The sequence below is a fragment of the Ranitomeya imitator genome, chromosome 5 (assembly GCF_032444005.1).
Source record: "Ranitomeya imitator isolate aRanImi1 chromosome 5, aRanImi1.pri, whole genome shotgun sequence".
NCBI classification, from domain to species: domain Eukaryota; kingdom Metazoa; phylum Chordata; class Amphibia; order Anura; family Dendrobatidae; genus Ranitomeya; species Ranitomeya imitator.
Window position 1 is genome coordinate 228,626,013 of NC_091286.1, and position 23,923 is coordinate 228,649,935.

At 47.0% G+C, this 23,923-nt stretch overlaps 1 protein-coding gene across 1 annotated transcript in view; it reads right to left on the minus strand.

Moving 5' to 3' along the window:
• HECA (hdc homolog, cell cycle regulator) overlaps window positions 1–21,538 on the minus strand; it is an 81,175-nt gene extending 59,637 nt beyond the window's left edge. Inside the window, exon 1 of the mRNA XM_069725933.1 lies at window positions 21,050–21,538. Within this exon, the coding sequence (XP_069582034.1) occupies window positions 21,050–21,290 (241 nt within the window). The 5' untranslated portion in view covers window positions 21,291–21,538. The remainder of the gene's footprint in view (window positions 1–21,049) is intronic.
• Between the last annotated feature and the right edge of the window lie 2,385 nt (window positions 21,539–23,923).

Sequence of the window (23,923 nt, forward strand, 5' to 3'; positions counted from 1 at the left end):
AGTTGTTTTGTAGGTTACGTTTTCTAATGGAAATGTCCTAGATGACAGATTTGCTAACTTTGCATGCAGCAGTACAAGGGATGATTGCTGTAGGTCTTGACCTATTAGGCCGGCGTCACACTAGTCGTAAGTAAATACGGTCCGTTTTTTACGGCCGTAATACGTAGTAATTGTCCCAAAACACTGTTCCGTATTAAATGCGAGGATGCGATTTTTATGCACAAATTTATCCGTGTGTCATCTGTATGGCTCCCGTACGGCGATTTTTTTCTCGCAGGCTTGCAAAATGGACATATCATGGATCCATCGGCTCAAATACTCTTAAAAACATATATACAGTATATATATATATATATATATGTCAGTGAGACACATATATATATATATATATATATATATATATATTTATATTTAATTCAGCTCTAGATGGCAGAAAAGCCGGTAATTCAATTGCCGGCTTTTCCTATCTCCTTCACAAACCCGACAGGATATGAGACGTGGTTTACATACAGTAAACCATCTCATATCCCTTCTTTTATTACATATTCCTCTTTAGTAATGTAAGAAGTGTCTTCGTGTCAAATTTGGGGTCTCTAGCTATTAAATTAAAGGGTTAAATCCCGGAAACATTTGGCGTGGACTCCCGCACAACTTTCTCCGCCACAGTGGGAAAGCCAGTGACTGAGGGCAGATATTAATAGCCTAGAGAGGGACCATGGTTATTTCCCCCCCCCCCCGGCTAAAAACATCTGCCCCCAGCCACCCCAGAAAAGGCACATCTGGAAGATGCGCCTATTCTGGCACTTAGCTTCTCTCTACCCACTCCCCTGTAGCGGTGGGATATGGGGTAATGAAGGGCTAATGTCACCTTGCTATTGTAAGGTGACATTAAGCCAGGTTAATGATGGAGCGGCACCTATCCATTATTAATCCAATAGTACGAAATGGTTAATAAAACACACACACATTATTAAAAAGTATTTTAATAAAATCAAGACACAGGGTGTTTTAATATTTTATTATACTCTTAATCCACCTGAAGACCCCTGTCACCTGAAACAAAGTTAAAAAAAACAAACAACAATATTCCATACCTTCCGTCGTTACAGTCTTGTCCCATGCTGTAAATCCATCTGAAGGAGTTAAATCATTTTACACCCAGGAGCTCTGCTAATGCAGCTGTGCTCCTGACTGTAAAACTTGGTGAATGAATGGAATGCAGGGGAATGTACTGTAGTTACCTCGAGTCGCGGTGATGCGCCCTCTGCTGGATGAACTCATATGAACTCGAGAGTGGGAAAATATTCTACTGTCCTCTTCTTCTGGACCGTTTCAGCTACCAGTCCCTTGGGGGGTCAGCTGCCGTGAGTATGTGGTCTCAGTGTACACTATGTGATGTATACAGTTTGTTCCAAATTATTATGCAAATGACATTTTTCTCGGATTTTCCTAAATGGTCGGTGCAAATGACAGTCAGTCTAATAAAAGTCTTCACCCGTTAGAGTATACATCGAATTTTATTGAAGAAACCTCTCAATGATAACAGTATAATCTCCAAAATGAATAAAAACTCAAAATGCACTGTTCCAAATTATTAGGCACAGTAGAATTTCTAAACATTTGATATGTTTTAAAGAACTGAAAATGCTCATTTGTGGAATTTGCAGCATTAGGAGGTCACATTCACTGAACAAAAAAGCTATTTAACTCCAAAACATCCTAACAGGCCAAGTTACATTACATAGGACCCCTTCTTTGATATCAGCCAATGACTCAAAGGTATTCTTTGCAGCATGAGATGGGGCATTGTTATGCATGAAGATGTTTTTGCTCCTGAAGGCACGTTTCTGCTCGTAGACCATGGAAAAAAGTTGTCAGTCAGAAGCGCTATTTACTTTACAGAGGTCATTTTCACATCTTCAGGAACCTTAAAGGGCCCCATCAGCTGTTTCCCCATGATTCCAGCCCAAAACGTGATTTCTCCACCTCCTGCTGATGTTGCAGCCTTGTTGCGACATGGTGACCATCCACCAACCATCCACTACTCCATCCATCTGGACCATCCAGGGCTGCTCGACACTCATCAGTAAACAAGACTGTTTGAAAATTAGTCTTCATGTATGTCTGGGCCCACTGCAACCGTTTCTGCTCATGAACACTGTTTAGGGGTGGCCGAATAGTAGGTTTATGCACCACAGCAAGCCTTTGAAGGATCATACACCTTGAGGTTCGAGGGACTCCAGAGGCACCAGCAGCTTCAAATAACTGTTTGCTGCTTTGTAATGGTATTTTGGCAGATGCTCTCTTAATCCAATGAATTTGTCTGGCAGAAACTTTCCTCATTATGCCTTTATCTGCATGAACTCTGTCTGTGCTCTGTTTCAGTCACAAATCTCTTCACAGTATGATGATCACAAAGTTTTTGTGAAGTATCTAATTTTTTCATACCTTGTCGAAGGCATTGCACTATTTAACGCTTTTCAGCAGCAGAGAGATCCTTTTTATTTCTCATATTGCTTGAAACCTTTGGCCTGCTTAATAATGTGGAACATCATTTTTAAGTAGTTTTCCTTTAATTAGAATCATCTGGAAAACTAATTATCACATGTGTTTAAGACTGATTTCAGTTAACTATTGAGCCCTGAGACACAATACCATCTACAAGTTTATTTGAAAAACAAAATTAAATCTTTATGACACTTAAATCCAATTTGAATAATAATTTGGAACACAGTGTATACAGCAATCTCAGTGTATCTATCCTATGTGATGAATCTAAAGCAGTCTGTGTAGCCTATGTGATGTACACCGGATTCCAAATTATTATGCAAATTGGATTTAAGTGTCATAATGATTCAATTGTTTTGTTTTTCAAATAAACTCATGGATGGTATTGAGTCTCAGTGCTCAAAGTATCACTGAAATCAATCTAAAGGTACCTTCACACTAAACGACGCTGCAGCGATCCAGACAACGATCCGGATCGCTGCAGCGTCGCTGTTTGGTCGCTGGAGAGCTGTCACACAGACAGCTCTCCAGCGACCAACGATGCCGGTAACCAGGGTAAACATCGGGTTACTAAGCGCAGGGCCGCGCTTAGTAACCCGATGTTTACCCTGGTTACCATCCTAAAAGTAAAAAAAACAAACGCTTCATACTTACCTTCCCGTCTGTCCCCAGCGCTCTGCTTCTCTGTACTGGCTGTGAGCACAGCGGCCGGAAAGCAGAGCGGTGACGTCACCGCTCTGCTTTCCGGCCGCTGTGCTCACAGTGAGTGCAGGAAAGCACAGCGCCGAGGGACAGACAGCCGAAGGTAAGTATGAAGCGTTTGTTTTTTTTACTTTTAGGATGGTAACCAGGGTAAACATCGGGTTACTAAGCGCGGCCCTGCGCTTAGTAACCCGATGTTTACCCTGGTTACCAGCGAAGACATCGCTGAATCGGTGTCACACACGCCGATTCAGCGATGTCAGCGGGAGAGCCAGCGACCAAAGAAAGTTCTGGACCTCTAGCCCCGACCCACGACATCACAGCAGGATTCAGATCGCTGCTGCGTGTCAAACTAAACGATATCGCTAGCCAGGACGCTGCAACGTCACGGATCGCTAGCAATATCATTTAGTGTGAAGGTACCTTTAAACACATGTGATAATTAGTTTTCCAGGTGATTTTAATTAAAGGAAAACTACTTAAGAATGATGTTCCACATTATTAAGCAGGCCACAGGTTTCAAGCAATATGGGAAATAAAAAGGATCTCTCTGCTGCTGAAAAGCGTTAAATAGTGCAATGCCTTGGACAAGGTATGAAAACATTAGATATTTCATGAAAACTTAAGAGTGATCATCATACTGTGAAGAGATTTGTGACTGAAACAGAGCACAGAGTTCATGCAGATAAAGGCATAATGAGGAAGGTTTCTGCCAGACAAATTCATTGGATTAAGAGAGCAGCTACCAAAATACCATTACAAAGCAGAAAACAGTTATTTGAAGCTGCAGGTGTAGGATCCTTCAAGGGCATGCTGTGGTGCATAAACCTACTATTCAGCCACTCCTAAACAGTGTTCGCAAGCAGAAACGGTTGCAGTGGGCCCAGACATACAGTACAGACCAAAAGTTTGGACACACCTTCTCATTTAAAGATTTCTGTGCATTTTCATGATGAAGAAAGTTGTACGTTCACACTGAAGGCATCAAAACTATGAATTAACACATGTGGAATTATATACTTAACAAAAAAGTGTGAAACAACTGAAAATATGTCTTATATTCTAGGTTCTTCAAAGTAGCCACCTTTCGCTTTGATGACTGCTTTGCAGACTCTTGGCATTCTCTTGATGAGCTTCAAGAGACAGTCAACGGGAATGGTCTTCCAACAATCTTGAGGGAGTTCCCAGAGATGCTTAGCACTTGTTGGCCCTTTTGCCTTCACTCTGCGGTCCAGCTCAACCCAAACCATCTCGATTGGGTTCAGGTCTGGTCACTGTGGAGCCCAGGTCATCTGGAGTAGCACCCCATCACTCTCCTTCTTGGCCAAATAGCCCTTACTCAGGCTGGAGGTGTGTTTGGGGTCATTGTCCTGTTGAAAAATAAATGATGGGCAAACTGGATGGAATAGCATGCCGCTGCAAGATGCTGTGGTAGTCATGCTGGTTCAGTATGCCTTCAATTTTGAATAAATCCCCAACAGTGTCACCAGCAAAGCGCCCCCACACCATCACACCTCCTCCTCCTCCATGCTTCACAGTGGGAGCCAGGCATGTAGAGTCCATCCGTTCACCTTTTCTGCGTCACACAAAGACACGGTGGTTGGAAGCAAAGATCTCAAAATTTGGACTCATCAGACCAAAGCACAGATTTCCACTGGTCTAATGTCCATTCCTTGTGTTCTTTAGCCCAAGCAAGTCTCTTCTGTTTGTTGCCTGTCCTTAGCAGTGGTTTCCTAGCAACTATTTGACCATGAAGGCCTGCTGCACAAAGTCTCCTCTTAACAGTTGTTGTAGAGATGTGTCTGCTGCTAGAACTCTGTGTGGAATAGACCTAGTCTCTAATCTGAGCTGCTGTTAACCTGCCATTTCTGAGGCTGGTAGAGAGGGTGGATACATGTGCACTACTAATGATGGTGCTCAGGTAGGTTCCCACACCATGTGATAAGCTGAAGAACCTGGCACTCAACTTAATGCTTGTGAAAGATTTATTTGTAGTACCAACAAACGTTTCGGTCCCAAATTCGGGACCTTCATCAGTTACGTACTAATGGACGTTTTGGGGAAGAAAGAACCAATTGTAAAAGACTGCGTCAGTTAGAGGTTAGGGCCAAAAGATGAATATGCTTTTGCAGCGTGTGTTCCTAGCCCAGACGCGGCATCCACCGCTCGTCCGACATCCAAAAATGTCCATTAGTGCGTGTTACAGAACTCCCAACACCAAGAATATCTTATGCTATATATATATTATGTATAATAGGTTCCATGTGAAATACATCAGTCCACAGGCTGCATCCCTGGGCAGAGGGGACAAGATATTCTCCTTCTGACCCCCCCCCCCCCACACACACACACCTTTGTAATTCCCACAGTAAATAGCAGCAGGCTCCGGCCCCCTGCGGCTATTGTAATGTATGTCTGACCTGTTTTTTCTATTGGCCTGCCCTGTGTATCTGTGTTATATATTCTGTGTGTTGTAAATAAAGTGTGTTCTTTTAGACTGGAAATACCTGGAGTAGCAGTCAGCTTTTATATGCTCCCATGTAATCAAGAAATCCTAGCCAGCGTCCTTCATTCAGAAACACGGGGGGTGCTGAAAGAGGTACTACAGCACAGTAGACCCCGTTACAGTACGTAACTGATGAAGGTCCAAAGTTTAGGACCGAAACGTTTGTTGGTACTACAAATAAATCTTTCACAAGCATTAAGTTGAGTGCCAGGCTCTTCAGCTTAGTTCTGAGGCTGGTGACTTGGATAAAATTATCCTCAGAAGCAGAGGTGACTCTTGGTCTTCCTTTCCAGGAGCAGTCCTCATGTGAGCCAGTTTCTTTGTAGCGCTTGATGGTTTTTGCAACTGCACTTGGGGACACTTTCAAAGTTTTCCCAATTTTTCAGGCAGACTGACCTTCATTTCTTAAAGTAATGATGGTAACTCGTTATTCTTTACTTAGAATTTCTAATATGGCAAGAAAAAAGCAGCTAACAGTCTATTCAGTAGGTATCAGCTGTGTATCCACCAGACTTCTACACAACACAACTGATGGTCCCAACTCCATTTATAAGGCAAGAAATCTCACTTATTAAACCTGACAGGGCACACCTGTGAAGTGAAAACCATTCCCGGTGACTACGTCTTGAAGCTCATCAAGAGAATGCCAAGAGTGTGCAAAGCAGTCATCAAAGCAAAAGGTGGCTACTTTGAAGAACCTAGAATATAAGACATATTTTCAGTTGTTTCATACTTTTCGTTAAGTATATAATTCCACATGTGTTAATTCAGAGTTTTAATGCCTTCAGTGTGAATGTACAATTTTCATAGCCATGAAAATACAGAAAAATCTTTAAAGGAGAAGGTGTGTCCAAACTTTTGGTCTGTACTGTACATGAAGACTAATTTCCAAACAGTCTTGTTTACTGATGAGTGTCAAGCAACCCTGGATGGTCCAGATGGATGGAGTAGTGGATGGTTGGTGGATGGCCACCATGTCCCAACAAGGCTGCGACATCAGCAAGGAGGAGAAGGAGTCATGTTTTGGGCCGGAATCATGGGGAAACAGCTGGTAGGGCCCTTTAAGGTTCCTGGAGGTGTGAAAATGACCTCTGTAAAGTATATAGAGTTTCTGACTGACAACTTTCTTCCATGGTATAAAAAGCAGAAATGTGCCTTCAGGAGCAAAATCATCTTTATGCATGACAATGCACCTTCTCATGCTGCAAAGAATACCTCTGAGTCATTGGCTGCTATGGGCATAAAAGGAGATAAACTCATGGCCACCATCTTCCCCTGACCTCAACCCTACAGAGAACCTTTGGAGTATCATTAAGCAAAAGATCTATGAGGGTGGGAGTCAGTTCATATCAAAACAGCAGCACTGGGAGGCTATTCTGACTTCATGCAAAGAAATACAAGCAGAAACTCTCCAAAAACTCACAAGTTCAATGGATTCAAGGATTGTGAGGGTGATATCAAAGAAGGGGTCCTATGTTAACATGTAACTTGGCCTGTTAGGATGTTTTTGTCATGATCCAGTCCTGAGTTTATTTTCAGCTACCTTGTCTCTGGACTGGTCATGCGGGAGTTAACCCCCTCTGCCTCGCTTTGAAGCTGGCTTGGCTATTTCAGTCCTCTGCAGCCTGTGGGCCAGTGTCAGCTATAGTTCATGCTCCCCTGACCTGTATAATTGCATTAGTGATCCTTGTGCCTGTGACTGCCCGTACCCGTGTTTTCCGTCTCTGATACCACGCTCCCCAACTGGCTTAGACTCTGGCTTGTACCCCGACTTCGTCTTATGTCTCACGCTTTGGTTACCACGCTCTCGGTAGGCTCTGATTTCTTGCTTGTCCCTGACTATTCTTCTGACTGCCCCTGTGTACTGCGCTGACCTCTCTGGGTATGACCTTGGCTTGTCTGACTTCTCTTTCATTACCTGTGGTGCCTTTGCTGTTGTTCAAGTGTTGCTACGCTGTGTGTACAACCGCTCTTCCCTTACCAGCACCCCCTGGTGGAGGTTGCACTATACTGCACTGCAGCAGCACATTACATTATAGCTGACCACACATTTAAAGGGGATTTTTGCATTTTTACCTCTGGTCATAGATCTGCTTTGCAACCTGGCGGATCAAGTGTCCAGTTTGACACAGATGGTGCGGGATTTTTTGGTGGAACATCGTGCCCATGTCACGTCTCACACTCACTTACAAAAAAACTGACGGAGACTGTTAAGACCATGCAGGGAACCACCTCCCATGCTGTTAGTCAACCTGGTGAGTTAGTAGATGTTATTTTGCACTCTGCCGAACCCTTGGTTAAGCTTCCTGACACCTTTTCTGGCAAAAAAGATAAATTTTGTATGTTCAGGGAGAGTTGTAAATTATTGTTTTCCCTTAGACCTCGATCGTCTGGGATGAGACTCAGCGGGTAGGGATTATCTCCTTACTCAGGGAGTATCCCCAATCTTGAGCTTTCACACTGCCCCTCACTGCTCCTGAATGGATGTCTGTAGATAGGCTCTTTGAGGACTTATCTGTGACGAACCGGACCGTGTCAGGTTGGCAGAGGACACTATTATGGGTCTGGTTCAGGAGAAGCGTTCAGCCGAGTGGTACAGATCTGAGTTCCGTCGATGGTCCACTGAAGTGTTGTGGGATGATTCCGCGCTGAGATGTCTATTCAGGTGTGGACTGGCGGATTACCTGAAGGACGCTCTGGCTCTCCATCCACTTCCCAGCTCATTGGAGGAAGCTATGACTCAGGCTATCCGCATGGATCGGAGGCTGCGGGAGAGCGGTATTGCACAGCGAGATGTTGCTTTGTTCTCTGCTGGTCCTGTTGTTTTACCCCTGCCTGAACCTATGGGGGTGGGAGCCACCAATCTCAAGGAGAAGGAGAGGAGACGGCGGCCTGAAGCAAAGTTGTGTTTCTACTGTAAAGATTCTGGACATTGGAAGAAAGACTGCTCCTCCTGTCCGTCCACCAACAAGCGGCTGAGTCTGGGTGATTGTCGTGGTAGTCACCTCGACCCTCAGGTACCTTTTGTTGCATTTTCGAAAATTTTGTTGGAAGTGGAACTTTGTTGTGGGAGTGGCTCCTTGTCCACTTCTGCTTTCGTGGATTGCGGGTCATCCATGAACTTTATTAACTCTGACTTGGTATCCAGGTGTAAGTTAGGGACAGTTAGGCTGGAGACTCCTATTCATGTTGTTGCCAATGACAAAACACCACTGGCTAAGAATGTCATCAAAATGGTTTCAGAGGAATTTCTCCTTAAAGTGAGTTCCTTGCACCAGGAACATATTTCTTGTTTCATTATGGACAATCTGCCTGCGGGACTGGTGTTGGGGTTCCCTGGTTGCAATTACATAATCCTGCGATAAACTGGGAATCTCGGGACATTGTTAAATGGGGTCCCAATTGTTCTAAGAGATGTCTTGTTACTGTATCTGTGTCATCCGTCAGTCTGGAGGGTATTCCGGAGTACCTGAAGGACTTTGAGGATGTGTTCTCCGAAAACTGGGCTGAGGTTCTGCCACCACACCGCCCATTCGACTGTGCTGTTGATCTTGTACCCTGTGCCAAATTACCCAAAGCCCGTCTGTACAATCTCACCGCCCCTGAGCGGGCCTCTATGAAGAAGTATATCTCCGATAGCCTTTGCAAATGGCACATTCGGCCATCTGTCTCTCCCGTGGCTGCAGGGTTCTTTTTCGTGAAGAGAACTTAATAAAATCACCATAAGAAATACTTATCCCCTCCCTCTGATAACCGATTTGCACAATCAATTGTGGGGGGCCAGGTGGTTCTCTAAGTTGGACCTCAGGGGGGCATACAATCTCATCCCTGTACCAGTTATGACTTGTATTGTTTAAGATTATTGTACTTGTTTTTATGTATACCCCTCCTCACATGTAAAGCGCCATGGAATAAATGGCGCTATAACAATAAATAATAATAATAAATAATAAATAAATAATCCCTATGCGGGAGGGGGATGAGTGAAAAAGCACCTCTGAAGGTTTGTTTGAGAATTTGGTTATGCCCTTTGGCTTGACTAACGCGCCAGCAGTGTTTCAGAATTTCATGAATCATGTTTTCCCAGATTTTATTGGGCATTTCATGGTAATTTATTTGGATGACATCCTCATATATTCTTCTGACAGAGTCACATGGACCACCTCCGTGCAGTTCTTCTGAGGTTTAGGGAGAACTCACTATTTGCTAAACCAGAGAAGTGTTCATTTTTTGCTCAGGAACTGTCCTTTCTAGGGGTCATTTTGTCCGTTAAGGGGTTTCGTATGGACCCTAGGAAGGTAGGCTATTGTGGATTGGGTGAAACCCAGAGATCTCAAGGGTCTTCAGCGTTTTCTGGGTTTCGCCAATTATTATAAAAAATTAATTAAGGGATTTTCTCAGGTGGTCAAACCCCTCATGGATTTAACTCGTAAGGGGGCTGATCTCAAAAACAGGTCAGCTCCAGCTTTGCTGGCGTTTTCTTCTTTGAAGAACTGTTTTATGACTGCTCCTGTACTGGTTCAACCTAACTTGTCTAAACCATTTATCGTAGAGGTGGACGCCTCGGATGTGGGAGTGGGGGTTGTGTTGTCCCAAGGGCCCACCACATTTACTAACTTAAGACCTTGTGCCTTCTTTTTGAGAAAATTTTCCTCTGCTGAGAGGAATTATGATGTGGGTAACTGGGAGCTGTTGGCCATTAAATTGGCATTTGAAGAATGGAGGCACTTTTTGGTGGGGGATGCCCATCATATCACTGTCATTACGGATCACAAGAATCTGTCTTACATCGAATCTGCCAAAGGTTTGACCCCGAGACAGGCAAGGTGGTCACTTTTTTCCTCCCCCGATTTCTGTTTTCTATGTCTTTCAGACCAGGGTCCAAGAATGTGAAGGCTGATGCTTTATCTCGCAGCCTGGATCTAGTTTCACCTCCTGAACCTCCTTCCTCCATTCTTCACAGCGGAGTGGTGGTGGCTGCGGTGTCCTCGGCATTGGAACGAGAGATTTGTGAGGCCCAATCTCTTGCTCCTTCGTCCCTACCCGATAATAAGCTCTTTATACCTGTTCAGTATCGCTTAAGGGTGCATTGGGAATTCCATGACTCGGCTCTTAGTGGACATCCTGGAATATCGGCCACGCATAAAGCCATCACTAGGCTGTTTTGGTGGCCTTCGTTGGCTTCTGACATCATTCGGTTTGTGTCTTCCTGTGAAACTTGTGCTCGCGCTAAAACCTCTCGTAACCGGCCGGCCGTGGAATTGGTGCCACTGCCAATTCCAGATAGACCGTGGACTCATCTGTCCATGGATTTTATTACTGATCTTCCCCCTTCTAATGGCAAAACCGTGATCTGGGTAATTGTTGATAGGTTCAGTAAGCAGGTGCATTTTGTACCATTGGCAGGCCTCCCTAATGCAGAGACTATCAAAACGATTCATTGAGCATGTGGTCCGATTGCATGGTGTGCCTGTCAGTGTGGTGTCTGATAGAGGGGTGCAATTTGTGGCAAAATAGTGGAGGGCCTTTTGTTAAAGGCTGGGTATCAGTCTGTCCTTTTCATTGGCCTACCATCCCAAGGCCAACGGTCAGACTGAAAGGACGAATCAGTCTTTGGAGAAGATATTGCGATGTCTTGCTACGTCCAAACAGGATGATTGGTGCTCTGCGATACCCATGGCGGAATTTGTTTTCAATAATCATGTCAATCAGCCCACTGGTACTTCCGCGTTCTTCTGCAACTATGGGTTTCACCCTTACTTTGGTGAGTTTTCCCAGATGGATTCAGGGTGTCCAGGGCCTGATTTGGCCTTTCTGCAGTTGGGGGAGATCTGGAGGGTGGTTCAGAGAAACATTGGAGAGGCTCAGGGCAAGTATAAATTTTTTGCCAATAAACGACGTTCTGTGGGGACGGCTCACCAGCTGGGGGATAAGGTATGGTTATCCATTAAGAATATTACATTGAGGATTCCCTCTGCTAAGTTGGGTCCCAAGTTTATTGGCCCTTATGAAATTTTGGAGGTGGTTAATCCTGTGGCCTTCCGTCTGCGCTTGCCTCCGTCGTTGAGGATCCCCAATGTATTCCATAAGGCGATTCTGAAGCCGTCGGTGCCTTCTTAGGTGAGTCTCGCACGCACCCGCCGCCGGTTGTGGTAGATGGCCAAACCTAGTATGAGGTGGAACGGGTGGTGGATTCTCGTATGCTCCACCGTTCACTGCAGTACTTGGTCCATTGGAAAGGTTACGGAACTGAGGACCGCTCGTGGGTGCCGGCGCGTTCAGTCCATGCAGATCGGTTGGTCCGGGCCTTTCACGCTCGTTATCCAGGGAAGCCTGGGGGTCCGGTGGCCCCCCATTGAGAGGGGGGTACTGTCATGATCCAGTCCTGAGTTTATTTTCAGCCACCTTGTCTCTGGACTGGTCATACGGGAGTTAATCGCCTCTACCTCGCTTTGTTGCTGGCTTGGCTATTTCAGTCCTTTACAGCCTGTGGGCCAGTGTCAGCTATAGTTCATGCTCCCCTTACCCATATACTTGCATTAGTGATCCTTGTGCCTCTGACTGCCTGTACCCGTTTATGACTCGATCTGATCTCTGGATTTCACCCCTTGTTTTCCATCTTTGATACCACGCTCCCCAACTGGCTTCGACTTTGGCTTGTACCTCGACTTCGTCTTACGTCTCACGTTTTGGTTACCACGTTCCCGGTAGGCTCTGATTTCTTGCTTGTCCCTGACTATTCTTCTGACTGCCCCTGTGTACTGCGCTGACCTCTCTGGGTATGACCTTGGCTTGTCTGACTTCTCTTTCGTTACCTGTGGTGCCTTTGCTGTTGTTCAAGTGTTTCTACGCTGTGAGTACAACCTCTCTTCCCTCACCAGCACCCCCTGGTGGAGGTTGCACTATACTGCACTGCAGCAGCACATTACAGTTTTGGAGTAAAATATATTTTTTGTTCAGTGAATGTGACCTCCTAATGCTGAAAATTCCACAAAACAGCATTTTCAGTTCTTTAAAACATATCAAATGTTTAGAAATTCTACTATGCCTAATAATTTGGAACAGTGCATTTTGAGTTTTTATTCATTTTGGAGATTAGACTGTTATCATTGGGAGGTTTCTTCAATAAAATTTGATGTATAATCTAACTGGTGATGGCTTTTATTAGACTGACTGTCATTTGCACCAACCATTTAGGAAAATCCGAGAAAAAAAAAATATGATTTGCATAATAATTTGGAACACGGTGTATAGTCTGGATGTAACGGCCCTGGCTGTGGTGGGGAGGTGGGTAAGCGGCATCGTCAGAGCAGCGGGTCACAGGAGACTGGAGCGGCGGCTAACTCTTGTGCCACTGCTAAAGAGAAATGAATATTCACAGCATTCCACTCCCATGGGCGTGCAGGGCAATGAATATTCATTTATCTTTAATAATAGTATCTTGGTATGATTGGCCCCATCAGAAAACATTAAAGTAAAAAAAAAAAAAAAAACATTACACTTACCTTCCCGGGGCTCCCTCGCAGCATCCTACTCTGTTGCAAGCAGCTGCTTTATGCTTGTAAGCACAGCATGGCAGGGACGTCATGCGCTGCTCACAAGCAGAGCACAGCTGCCGGAATACTCACTGCTCTGCACACCTGACTTGTGCACGCAGAGAGCAGCGAGTATTCATTGCAATTCAGTAGCGCGCAAAGTGTTAGCCATCGGCTTTCTGCTACTACTGGCGGTCATGTGTGCCGCTACTTAAAAGAAATGAATATTCACCTCTCTCCACATGTGACCGCAGGAAGCCGGCGGCTGACACTGCGCGCTACTGAAGAGCAATGAATACTCACTGCTCTCTGCACGCACAGTTCCGGCGTACAGAGCAGTGAGTATTCCGGCAGCTGTGCTCTGCTTGTGAGCAGCGCATAACATCCCTGCCATGTGCTGCTTACAAGCATAAAGCAGCTGCCGGCATCGGAACAAGATACTGCGAGGAAGCGCTGGGAAGGTAAGTGTAATGTTTTGTTTTGTTTAATGTTTTCTGATGGGACCCTGCATATCAGGATAGTGATGGGAGTCATGCATACTAGGACGAGATGGGGGCCATGCACACCAGGATAGGGATGAGGGGGCCCATGCACACCAGGATAGGCATGAGGAATCCACGCATACCAGGATAGGGATGAGGGGGCATGCATACCAGGATAGGGATGAGGGATCCACACATACCAGGATAGGGATGAGGGGGCCATGCACACCAGGATAGGGATGAGGGATCCACGCATACCAGGATAGGGATGAGGGGGCCATGCACACCAGGATAGGGATGAGGGGGCCATGTATATCAGGATGGGGATGAGGGAACCATATATACCAGGATAGGGATAAGGAGACCATATATACCAGGATAGGGGCAATTAAAGGGCCCTTGCAGTCTGCAAGCCTGGCTGGGACGTCAGACCGCCAGAGCTTACTGCGCCTGCCCCACAAATATTTACACAGCGCCGGCGCCGGATTTGAAAAGAAAACAGCGCGGAGGGGGCGGCGCCGAAAGCCCCTGAAAATGTGAGTGACGGCAGAATACCCTTCAAACTGGGGGCTGAGGACCCGCCTCCGTGGACAAAGACAGGTATTTTTGCAAAGTTTCAAAACGCTTTATTTTAGTAATACCTGAACACAAAACTAAAAGAGCCACCTTGTTAGAATGCGGCATTACTGCTGCACAAGGTGGCTCTTTTAGTTTATAACAGCTGCAGGGGGGTGACAGTGGCCCTTTAAGTACAGAATTTACCACATTTTTTGCTTCAAATTTTTTTTCCTAATTTCCTCCTCTGAAACCTAGGTGCGTCTCATGGTTCGGTGCGTCATATAGTCCGAAAAATACGGGTAATTGCATTTTATTGCATGAAATAAGTATCTGATCACCTATCAACCAACAAGAATTCTGGCTCTCACAGACCTGTTTGTTTTTCTTTAGAAAGCCCTCCTACTCTGCACTCCTTACCTGTATCCACTGCACCTGTTTGAACTTGTTATCTGTATAAAAGATACCTGTCCACACAATCACATTCCAACCTCTCCACCACGGCCAAGACCAAAGAGCTGTCTAAAGATACCAGGGACAAAATTGTAGACCTGCACAATGCTGGGATGGGCTACAGGACAATAACAAGCAACTTGGTGAGAAGGCAATAACTGTTAGCGCAATTATTTGAAAATGGAAGAAACACATGATGATTGTCAATCTTTCTCGGTCTGGGGCTCTATGCAAGATGTTGCCTCGTGGGGAAAGGATAATTCTGAGAAAGATCAGTAAGCAGCCCAGAACTACAAGGGAGGATCTGGTCAATGACCACAAGAGGGCTGGGACCACAGTCTTAAACATTACCGATAATAATATGCTATGCTGTCATGGATTCAAATCCTGCAGGGCATGCAGGATCCCCCATCTCATGCCAGCCCATGTACAGGCCTGTTTGAAGTTTGCCATCAAGCGGATCCAGAGGAGGCATGATAGGAGGTCCTGTGGTCAGATATGACCAAAATAGAACTTTTTGGTATCAACTCCACTCGAAGTGCTTAGAGAAAGAAGGATAAGTACAACCCCAAGAACACCGTCCCAACCATAAAGCATGGTGAGTGAAACATCATACTTTGGGCGTGCTTTTCTGCAAAAGGGACAGGACAACTGCACCATATTGAAGAAAGGATGGGGTCATGCATTGTGACATTTTGACCAACAAACTCCTTCCCTCAGAAAGAGCATTGACGATGGGTTGTGGCTGGGTCTTCCAACATGACAAGGACCCAAAACACGCAGCCAGGGCAACTATGGATTGGCTCTGTTAGAAGCATTTCAAGGTACGCCTAGCCAGTCTCCAGACCTCAACCCAATAAAAAATATTTGGAGGGAGCTGTACCTCAATGTTGACGAGCGACAGCCCCAAAACCTGAAATATCTGGAGAAGATCTGTATGGAGGAGTGGCCAAAATCCCTGCTGCAGTGTGTGCAAACTTGGTCAAGAACTACAGGAACGTCTGACCTGCGTAACTGCAAACAAAATGTTTCTGTGCAAATATTAAGTTCTGTTTTTATATGGTATCAAATACTTATTTCATGCAATAAAATGCAAATTACCATATTTTTGTACCTGCTCTGGCTAGGGTGGGGAGGTGTGGGAGTGGCAGCGGTGGAGCAACAGGTCACAGGAGGCAGGAGCCAGCAGCTTACTCCCGTGCCCGCTGCTAAAGAGAAATGAATATTCACTGCATTCCACGCCCATGGGCATGGAGGGCCGTCAATATTCATTTCTCTTTAATAGCATCCTGGTATGCATGGCCCCATCCTTATCCTAGTATGATTGGCCACATCCTTATCCTGGTATGATGGCCCCCCATCAGAAAAACATTAAAAAAAACAAAACACATTACACTTACCTTTCCTTGCTCCCTCGCAGCGTCTTGTTCTGGTGCCAGCAGCTGCTTTATGCTTGTAAGCAGCACATGGCAGGGACTAAAGGGAATAAATGTTCAATGCTCTCCACTCCCATAGGCGTGGAATGCAGTGGATATTCATTGCCTTTAGTAGCGGGGACACTTGACCGCCCGGTAGCTGCAAGAAGCCGGTGGCTGACACTGTGCTCGCTACTAAAAAGCAATGAATTGAATACTCACTGCCCTCCACGCACACAGTCCCAGTGTGGGGAGCAGTGAGTATTCCGGCAGCTGTCCTTCAAATCGTAAGCAGCGCATGCCATCCCTGCCATGCGCTGCTTACAAGCATAAAGCAGCTGCTAGAACCGGAACAAGATGAAGCAAGGGAGCGCAGGAAGGTACCGTATATACTCGAGTATAAGCCGAGATTTTCAGCCCAAATTTTTGGTCTGAAAGTGCCCCTCTCGGCTTATACTCGAGTCACGGTCGGCAGTGGGGTCGGCGGGTGAGGGGGAGAGAGGGCTGAGGCATATTTACCTGCTTCCGGGGCTCCTGGCGCTGTCCCTGCAGTCCCACGATCTTCGGGTGCCGCAGCTCTTCCCCTGTTCAGCGGTCACGTGGGACCGCTCATTAGAGAAATGAATATGGACTCCACTCCCATAGGGGTGGAGCCGCATATTCATTTCTCTAATGAGCGGTAACGGTGACCGCTGATAGAGGAAGAGGCTGCGGCACCCTGAGACCAGCTGTCCGGGAGAAGGAGCGGGACGCCGGGAGCAGGTAAGTATTACATATTCACCTGTCCACGTTCCACACGCCGGGTGCCGCTCCATCTTCCCGTCCTCTGGCTCTGACTGTGCAGGTCAGAGGGCGCGATGACGTATTAGTGTGCGCGCCGCCCTCTGCCTGAACAGTCAGTGCGGAGAGACGCCGGGACGGGACGCTGAGGAGCTGCAAGCAAGAGAGGTGAGTATGGCATTTTTTTTTTTTTATTGCAGCAGCCGCAGCATTATATATACCGGTAGCACAGCTTTCTATTGCACATCTATGGGGCAATAATGAATGGTGCAGAGCACTATATGGCACAGTTTTATATGGCACAGCTTTCTATGAGGCAATAATGAAAGGTGCAGAGCACCATATGGCAGAGCTTTCTATGGCACATCTATGGGACCATAATAAACGGTGCAGAGCACTATATGGCAGAGCTTTCTATTGCACATCTATGGGGCAATAATGAACGGTGCAGAGCACTACATGGCAGAGCTTTCTTTGGCACATCTATGGGGCAATAATGAACGGTGCAGAGCACTATATGGCAGAGCTTTCTATGGCACATCTATGGGGCAATAATGAACGGTGCAGAGCACTATATGGCAGAGCTTTCTATGGCACATCTATGGGGCAATAATGAACGGTGCAGAGCACTATATGGCAGAGCTTTCTATGGCACATCTATGGGGCAATAATGAACGGTGCAGAGCACTATATCGCACAGCTTTATATGGCACATCTATGGGGCAATAATGAACGGTGCAGAGCACTATATGGCACAGTTTTATATGGCATATCTATGGGGCAATAATGAACAGTATGGAGCATTATATATGGCACAGCTTTATATGGAGCATCTATGGGGCAATAATGAACAATATGGAGAATTATATGTGGCACAGCTTTATATGGAGCATCTATGGGGCAATAATGAACAATATGGAGCATTATATGTGGCACAGCTTTATATGGAGCATCTTATGGGGCAATATTGAACGGTATGGAGCATCTATTTTCATTTTTGAAATTCACCGGTAGCCTCTGCATTTCCTACCCTAGGCTTATACTCGAGTCAATAAGTTTTCCCAGTTATTTGTGGCAAAATTAGGGGGGTCGGCTTATACTCGGGTCGGCTTATACTCGAGTATATACGGTAAGTGTAATTTTTTTTTGTTTTGTTTTTTCTTAAATGTTTTTCTGATGGGGCCCTGCATACCAGGGCGGGGATGGGGGCCAATCATACCAGGACGGAGATGGGGGGTTAATTGTACCAGGTATGAGATGATAGGGATGAGGAGGACCATTTCTACCAGGATAGGGATGAGGTGGCCATGCATTCCAGGATAGGGATGAGGGGGCCATTCCTACCAGAATAGGGATGAGGGGGCTATGCACACCAGTATGAGGATGAGAGAGGCCATACATACCAGGGTAGGAATGAGGAGACTATATATACCAGGGTAGGGGATATTAAGTAAGCACATTTTTTGCTTCAATTTTTTTCTAAGTTCCTCCTCTAAAACCTAGGTGCGTCTTATGGTCCGGTGTGTCTTATAGTCCGAAAAATACATCATGTAAAATTCATACAATCTGATTTTCTGGATTTGTTTTTTTACATTCTGTCTCTCACAGTTGAAGAGTACCTACGATAAAAATTACAGACCTCTTCATTCTCTGCCAAATGGGAAATCTTGCAAAATTGGCAGTGTATCAAATACATAATTTTCCTCACTGTATAGTAGATAGCATGGTGTCCTCAGTTGTACAGGTACTTTCCTGGCAGCAGCTGGTCTAACAATGCAATACAGGGAGCCAGATAATTAAATGTAAAATGCACTCTTCTGGTAAAAGAAAGACCATAATACAGTATATTGCTTGGTGTTCACAGCAGAATAGCTACTTTCCTAGCAGCACATAACCTATAATATAGTAGATGGCACTGAGTTGTCATATGTACAGGTACTTTCCTGGCAGCAAATGACATGTAAAACAGTAGATGGGACTGGTTCCTGAACTGTCAAAGTACTTTCCTGGCAGCAGCTCCCCACAATACAGTAGATGTAGATAGAGGCTGACATACCGCCAATGAAGCTGCACAGTGGCCTAGAGCTGGAGGGGAGGCCCGCCAACTCTAGTGCCCATTTCAACTGAATGGGAGTCTGAGGGAGCACGATATTGTATTGCAGTGCAGAGACCCGCTGGCTCCCTGCACTCCAATATACGCTGCCAGCCAATCAGAGGCTGGCAGCTGACGTTGCAATGCATGTTACGGGTTGCACATGGAAGTGATGTCATGGGTCATGGCGGGCAAGTCGAAGTCAGCTGCCAGCTCCTGCACCAACTGTAGAAGAGGGACTCCTCGCATCATGGGAAAGGATGAAAGATTTTTTTTTTTTTTAAAGTGTGCCGGATAAGAACAGGGAACATTAATTACAGGAATGTGCCAAAGATGGGGTAAATTATACCAGGAAGGGGATCATTACACCAGTAAAAAAAAAAAATGGATGGGAGGACATTATTACTATTAGAGCATTGGGTCCACAGTTCTACATGTACTTTCCGAGAGGCAGCTAAAACATAATAGAGTGGATGGCACTGGGTCCTCAGTTTCAGGTACTTTACTGGCAGCACCTAGCTCATAATACAGTTAATGACACTCTTTCCTCAGCTGTACAGGTACTTTCCTGGCGGTAGATAGTATCTATAACACAGTAGATTACGCTGGATACTCATCTATACAGGTACTTTCCTGGCAGCAGCTAGCTCATTGTACAGTAGGTGGCACTTGCTCCTCAGCTGTACAGGTACTTTCCTGGCAGCAGATAGTACACAGAATACAGTAAATGGCACTGGCACTGGGTCCTCAGCTGTACAGGTAGCTAGTACCCAGAACACAGTGGATGGCACTGGGTCCTCAGCTGTATGGGTAATTTTCTAGCAGAAAGTAGTACCCAGAATACAGTAGAGGACATTGAGTCCTCAGCTATACAAGTACTTTCCTGACAGCATCCAGCCCATAGTACAATAGATGGCACTGGGTCCAAAAGCTGCATAGGCACTTTTCTGGCAGCAGATAGTTTCCATAGAATAGTAGTTGGCACTGGTTCCTCATCTGTGTAAGTACTTGCCTGTCAGCAGTTAGCCCATAATCCAGTTGTTTGGCACTATGTCCTCTGGTGTACTTTCCTGGCAGTACAATGCCTAAAATACGAATGATACAACCCATGACATAGTAGGTGACATTATAGCTTTAGCTATATATCGTAGGTACTTTCCTGACAGCTGATAGTACCCAAAACACAGTAGGTGACACTGGGTGCTTAGCTGTACAGGTACTCTCCTAGCAGCAGGTAGCACCCAGATCGCAGTAGGTAGCACCCAGAACACAGTAGGTAGCACTGGGTCCTCAGCTGTACAGGTACTCTCCTAGCAGCAGGTAGCACCCAGATCGCAGTAGGTAGCACCCAGAACACAGTAGGTAGCACCCAGAACACAGTAGGTAGCACCCAGAACACAGTAAGTAGCACTGGGTCCTCAGCTGTACAGGTACTCTCCTAGCAGCAGGTAGCACCCAGATCGCAGTAGGTAGCACCCAGAACACAGTAGGTAGCACTGGGTCCTCAGCTGTACAGGTACTCTCCTAGCAGCAGGTGACACCCAAAACACAGTAGGAGGCACTGGGTCCTCAGCTGTACAGGTACTCTCCTAGCAGCAGGTAGCACCCAGATCGCAGTAGGTAGCACCCAGAACACAGTAGGTAGCACCCAGAACACAGTAGGTAGCACCCAGAACACAGTAAGTAGCACTGGGTCCTCAGCTGTACAGGTACTCTCCTAGCAGCAGGTAGCACCCAGATCGCAGTAGGTAGCACCCAGAACACAGTAGGTAGCACTGGGTCCTCAGCTGTACAGGTACTCTCCTAGCAGCAGGTGACACCCAAAACACAGTAGGAGGCACTGGGTCCTCAGCTGTACAGGTACTCTCCTAGCAGCAGGTGACACCCAGAACACAGTAGGTGACACTGGGTGCTCAGCTGTGAGGGGTGGCCTCCATGGCCCAGAGGGCAGGGTCCTGCACCCTGTGAGTGGTGTCCCCGCCCCCGGTGGCAGGTGAGCTGGGCACAGATAAGGCGCTTACCAGTCCTGCTGTCACTGGAAGGTGCGGCCGCTGCCAGTGGCGGAGCCGCCGATGCTGCAGAGAGCGCTGATGAAGATGCAGCTGCGGCTCCCGCTGTGGCTGCGGCCATGCCGCCTCCTCCTCCTGCCGCCGCCGCCACCACCACCGCTGCTGCAGCCGCCGTGGCTCCATTATCCTGCTCATCCCCGCTGCTGTTCGCCCGCTTGTTCTTCTTGCCCTTGCTATTCTTCACGTTAGGCATTGCGGAGCCCGCAGTAGCTCAGTACGCAGCGCTGCTCGCCCCGCCGGCCTTCATTACGGGAAACAAGCGCTGCAGCCTCCGGTGTTGCCCTTGCAGGCACCGAGCGTCACAGAGTGGCATGCAATGTGCCCGGGGACATGGGCGGCTGTGTGCAGCAGGGGCAGAAGGCGTGTCTCGTTGTTTTGATTCTGCTTTCCGTGCGCTCTGTCCCTCCCCTCTGTCAATTTTTCCCTGTCTCTCATGACGTCACGGGCCTGCGCCCATCCCTTTGTGACGTCACTGCACTCTCCCCTCAGGGCCGCCCCCAATCCCGCTCATGGCCGCACCCCCTGCTTCGCCCAATCCGGGGCGGGCGCGGTGTGGTGGGGCGGGCGCGCTGCAGCATTTCTGGCGTGACACAATGGAATGGAGGGAAAGTAGGCGCAGCCTGAGAGGACTGTGGCCACTACTATGGGGGTCCTGCCTGGGGGGCATCCGGAGCATTAGCTCCCTACACTGTACTCTCTTCCACAGCTGCAGAGTGCATTAGTCCGCTGCACAGGTTCTGCTGACGGTCCCTATTGAATTAAAGGGGGTTTCCATGACTTTACAAGTTGTATTTATTGTGTACATTTGGAAAGATTAAAGTATAATAGTAATGACTAGTGACTGAGCACTGGGAGTCTGGCTGCTGGGACCCCCATCCCAGGACCTGCAGACCCTCATCTGGAATGGAGCACAACTCCGCACACTGGACCATGGCTCCATTCTTGGCTATAAGACCACCGGAAATAGCCGAGCTGTACTCGGCCTTCTCACATACAGAATGCATGGAGCAGTGTTAGGTGTCAAGTCTCGCACCATCTCCGCTGTGGTCTCCCATTCTTCCCCAGCCGCAGTGGAGCCTGCTCAGCAGAGATGTCAGTCCCAGCGTCTGGCTCAGGCTGATACTGTGCGCTTGGTTACAGCTGCCGCCCCAGGTTTAGCCTTTGTAACCAGCACTGATCAGCAGCGAGCAGACGTTCCAGGGACTAAGTCCTGCTTTTTATCTACTGAGCATGCCCATGGGACGACCTCTCATTGGAGGTCGGAGGTCACATGCTCAGGTCCTGTAGAGGCTCCGATTGGAGCACTAGGAAAGTCTTGGAAGGCTACATCTATAAAGGGATCGCATGGCCGCTTGGCCATGTGCTAGTATAAATCTGTAATCATGTATGTGTGGATGTATGCCTGAATCTGGTGAAAGCCCCGAATCATACCCCCTCCCTAGTGTTGTTGAATGTTCTTGAGTGATTGAGCTACCTAGCGCCAGACTGTGCCATCCAGCACCAGGCAAGAGTTTACTGCATCAATTTGCAGCTGCAGCGACCGCCAGTGCGGCGCCATGCGCAACTAGTGTGTTTTACTAGCCCTAGTTAGGGTGGTTAGTGGTGTGCGCCAGTGCGGCGCCAAGCCCAATCAGTGTACTTTCGTAGCCCTAGTTAGATTGGTTAGTGGTGTGCGGTAATCTTTAATCAGTCCTGACAACCGGTCAGTGTAGGGTGGGAACTCCCGGTTGATCCCAGCATCTGACTCGGCGTCCTCAGGCGCACGATCAAAAGCCACCAAGGGTCAGACAAGGATCAATCACCAGCATAGTGGGGATGAGTTTCAGTGATCCCACCAGCGTCCATCTGCTGCATCCTGTGACTGCTAACAGGGCACAGCATTACCTTTGTTTCCCTGCGACTCTGTGAAGCAACAGAGTTCGCATCAGTTCATCCCGGGTGACGGAACCCGTGTTTATTTTGGCGTAGTACCGCCATATAGTGCCGCCTTTACCTAGTAGCAGGTTCCATCTCTGCACGGTGGACCCCGGGCTGCGAACGCACCTTATTACTATCTTTATATTTATTCGGTGCGTTCCGCCAGCCCTAACAGCGGGGGTCAGGAATTTTGTTGGTAAAACCAAAATGAGCAAATCCCCTTCAGTTAGTAACTAGTAATAATACACGTAAATAACACAGGGTACGTAGTTAATACTGGTGTGATAAAACATAAAAGCCATACCACCACGACAGGATGTACCACAACCAGGACGATGACGGTCCCTGACTTAGGCCGGGGTCACACCAGCGTATTGCATCCCATGCGAGAACATCGGACGCAATATGCTAATGACACTCGGCTCCTGCTCGCAGCAGAGCAGGAGCCGAGTGTTATGCGTCTGGGCTCCGATTCTCTCGCACAGGGAGGATCAGAGCACAGCTGTGGAGGAGGCGGAGAAATTAATTTCTCCATCTCCTCCATTGCTGGGGTCCGCTTATAGTGCACATCACTCGGATGATATCCGAGTGGTGTGCGCTGTCTCACTCGCACCCATAGGCTTATATGGGTGCGAGTGAGCCAAGAGTTTTCCTCGGTCCGAGACAATCGCAGCATGCTGCGATTATCTCGGACCGAGGAAAACGGCCGACAAAAAGTCGGCTGCTGGGAGCTGCCCCATATGGTAACATTGGTCCGAGTGCAATGCGATTTTTTATCGCATTGCACTCGGCCGTATTACGGTCTAGTGTGACCCCGCCCTTATAGTTCACCTCACAATGTGTCAGCAGATGTAACATACAGGTGCTTCTCACTAAATTAGAATATCATCGAAAAGTTTATTTCAGTTC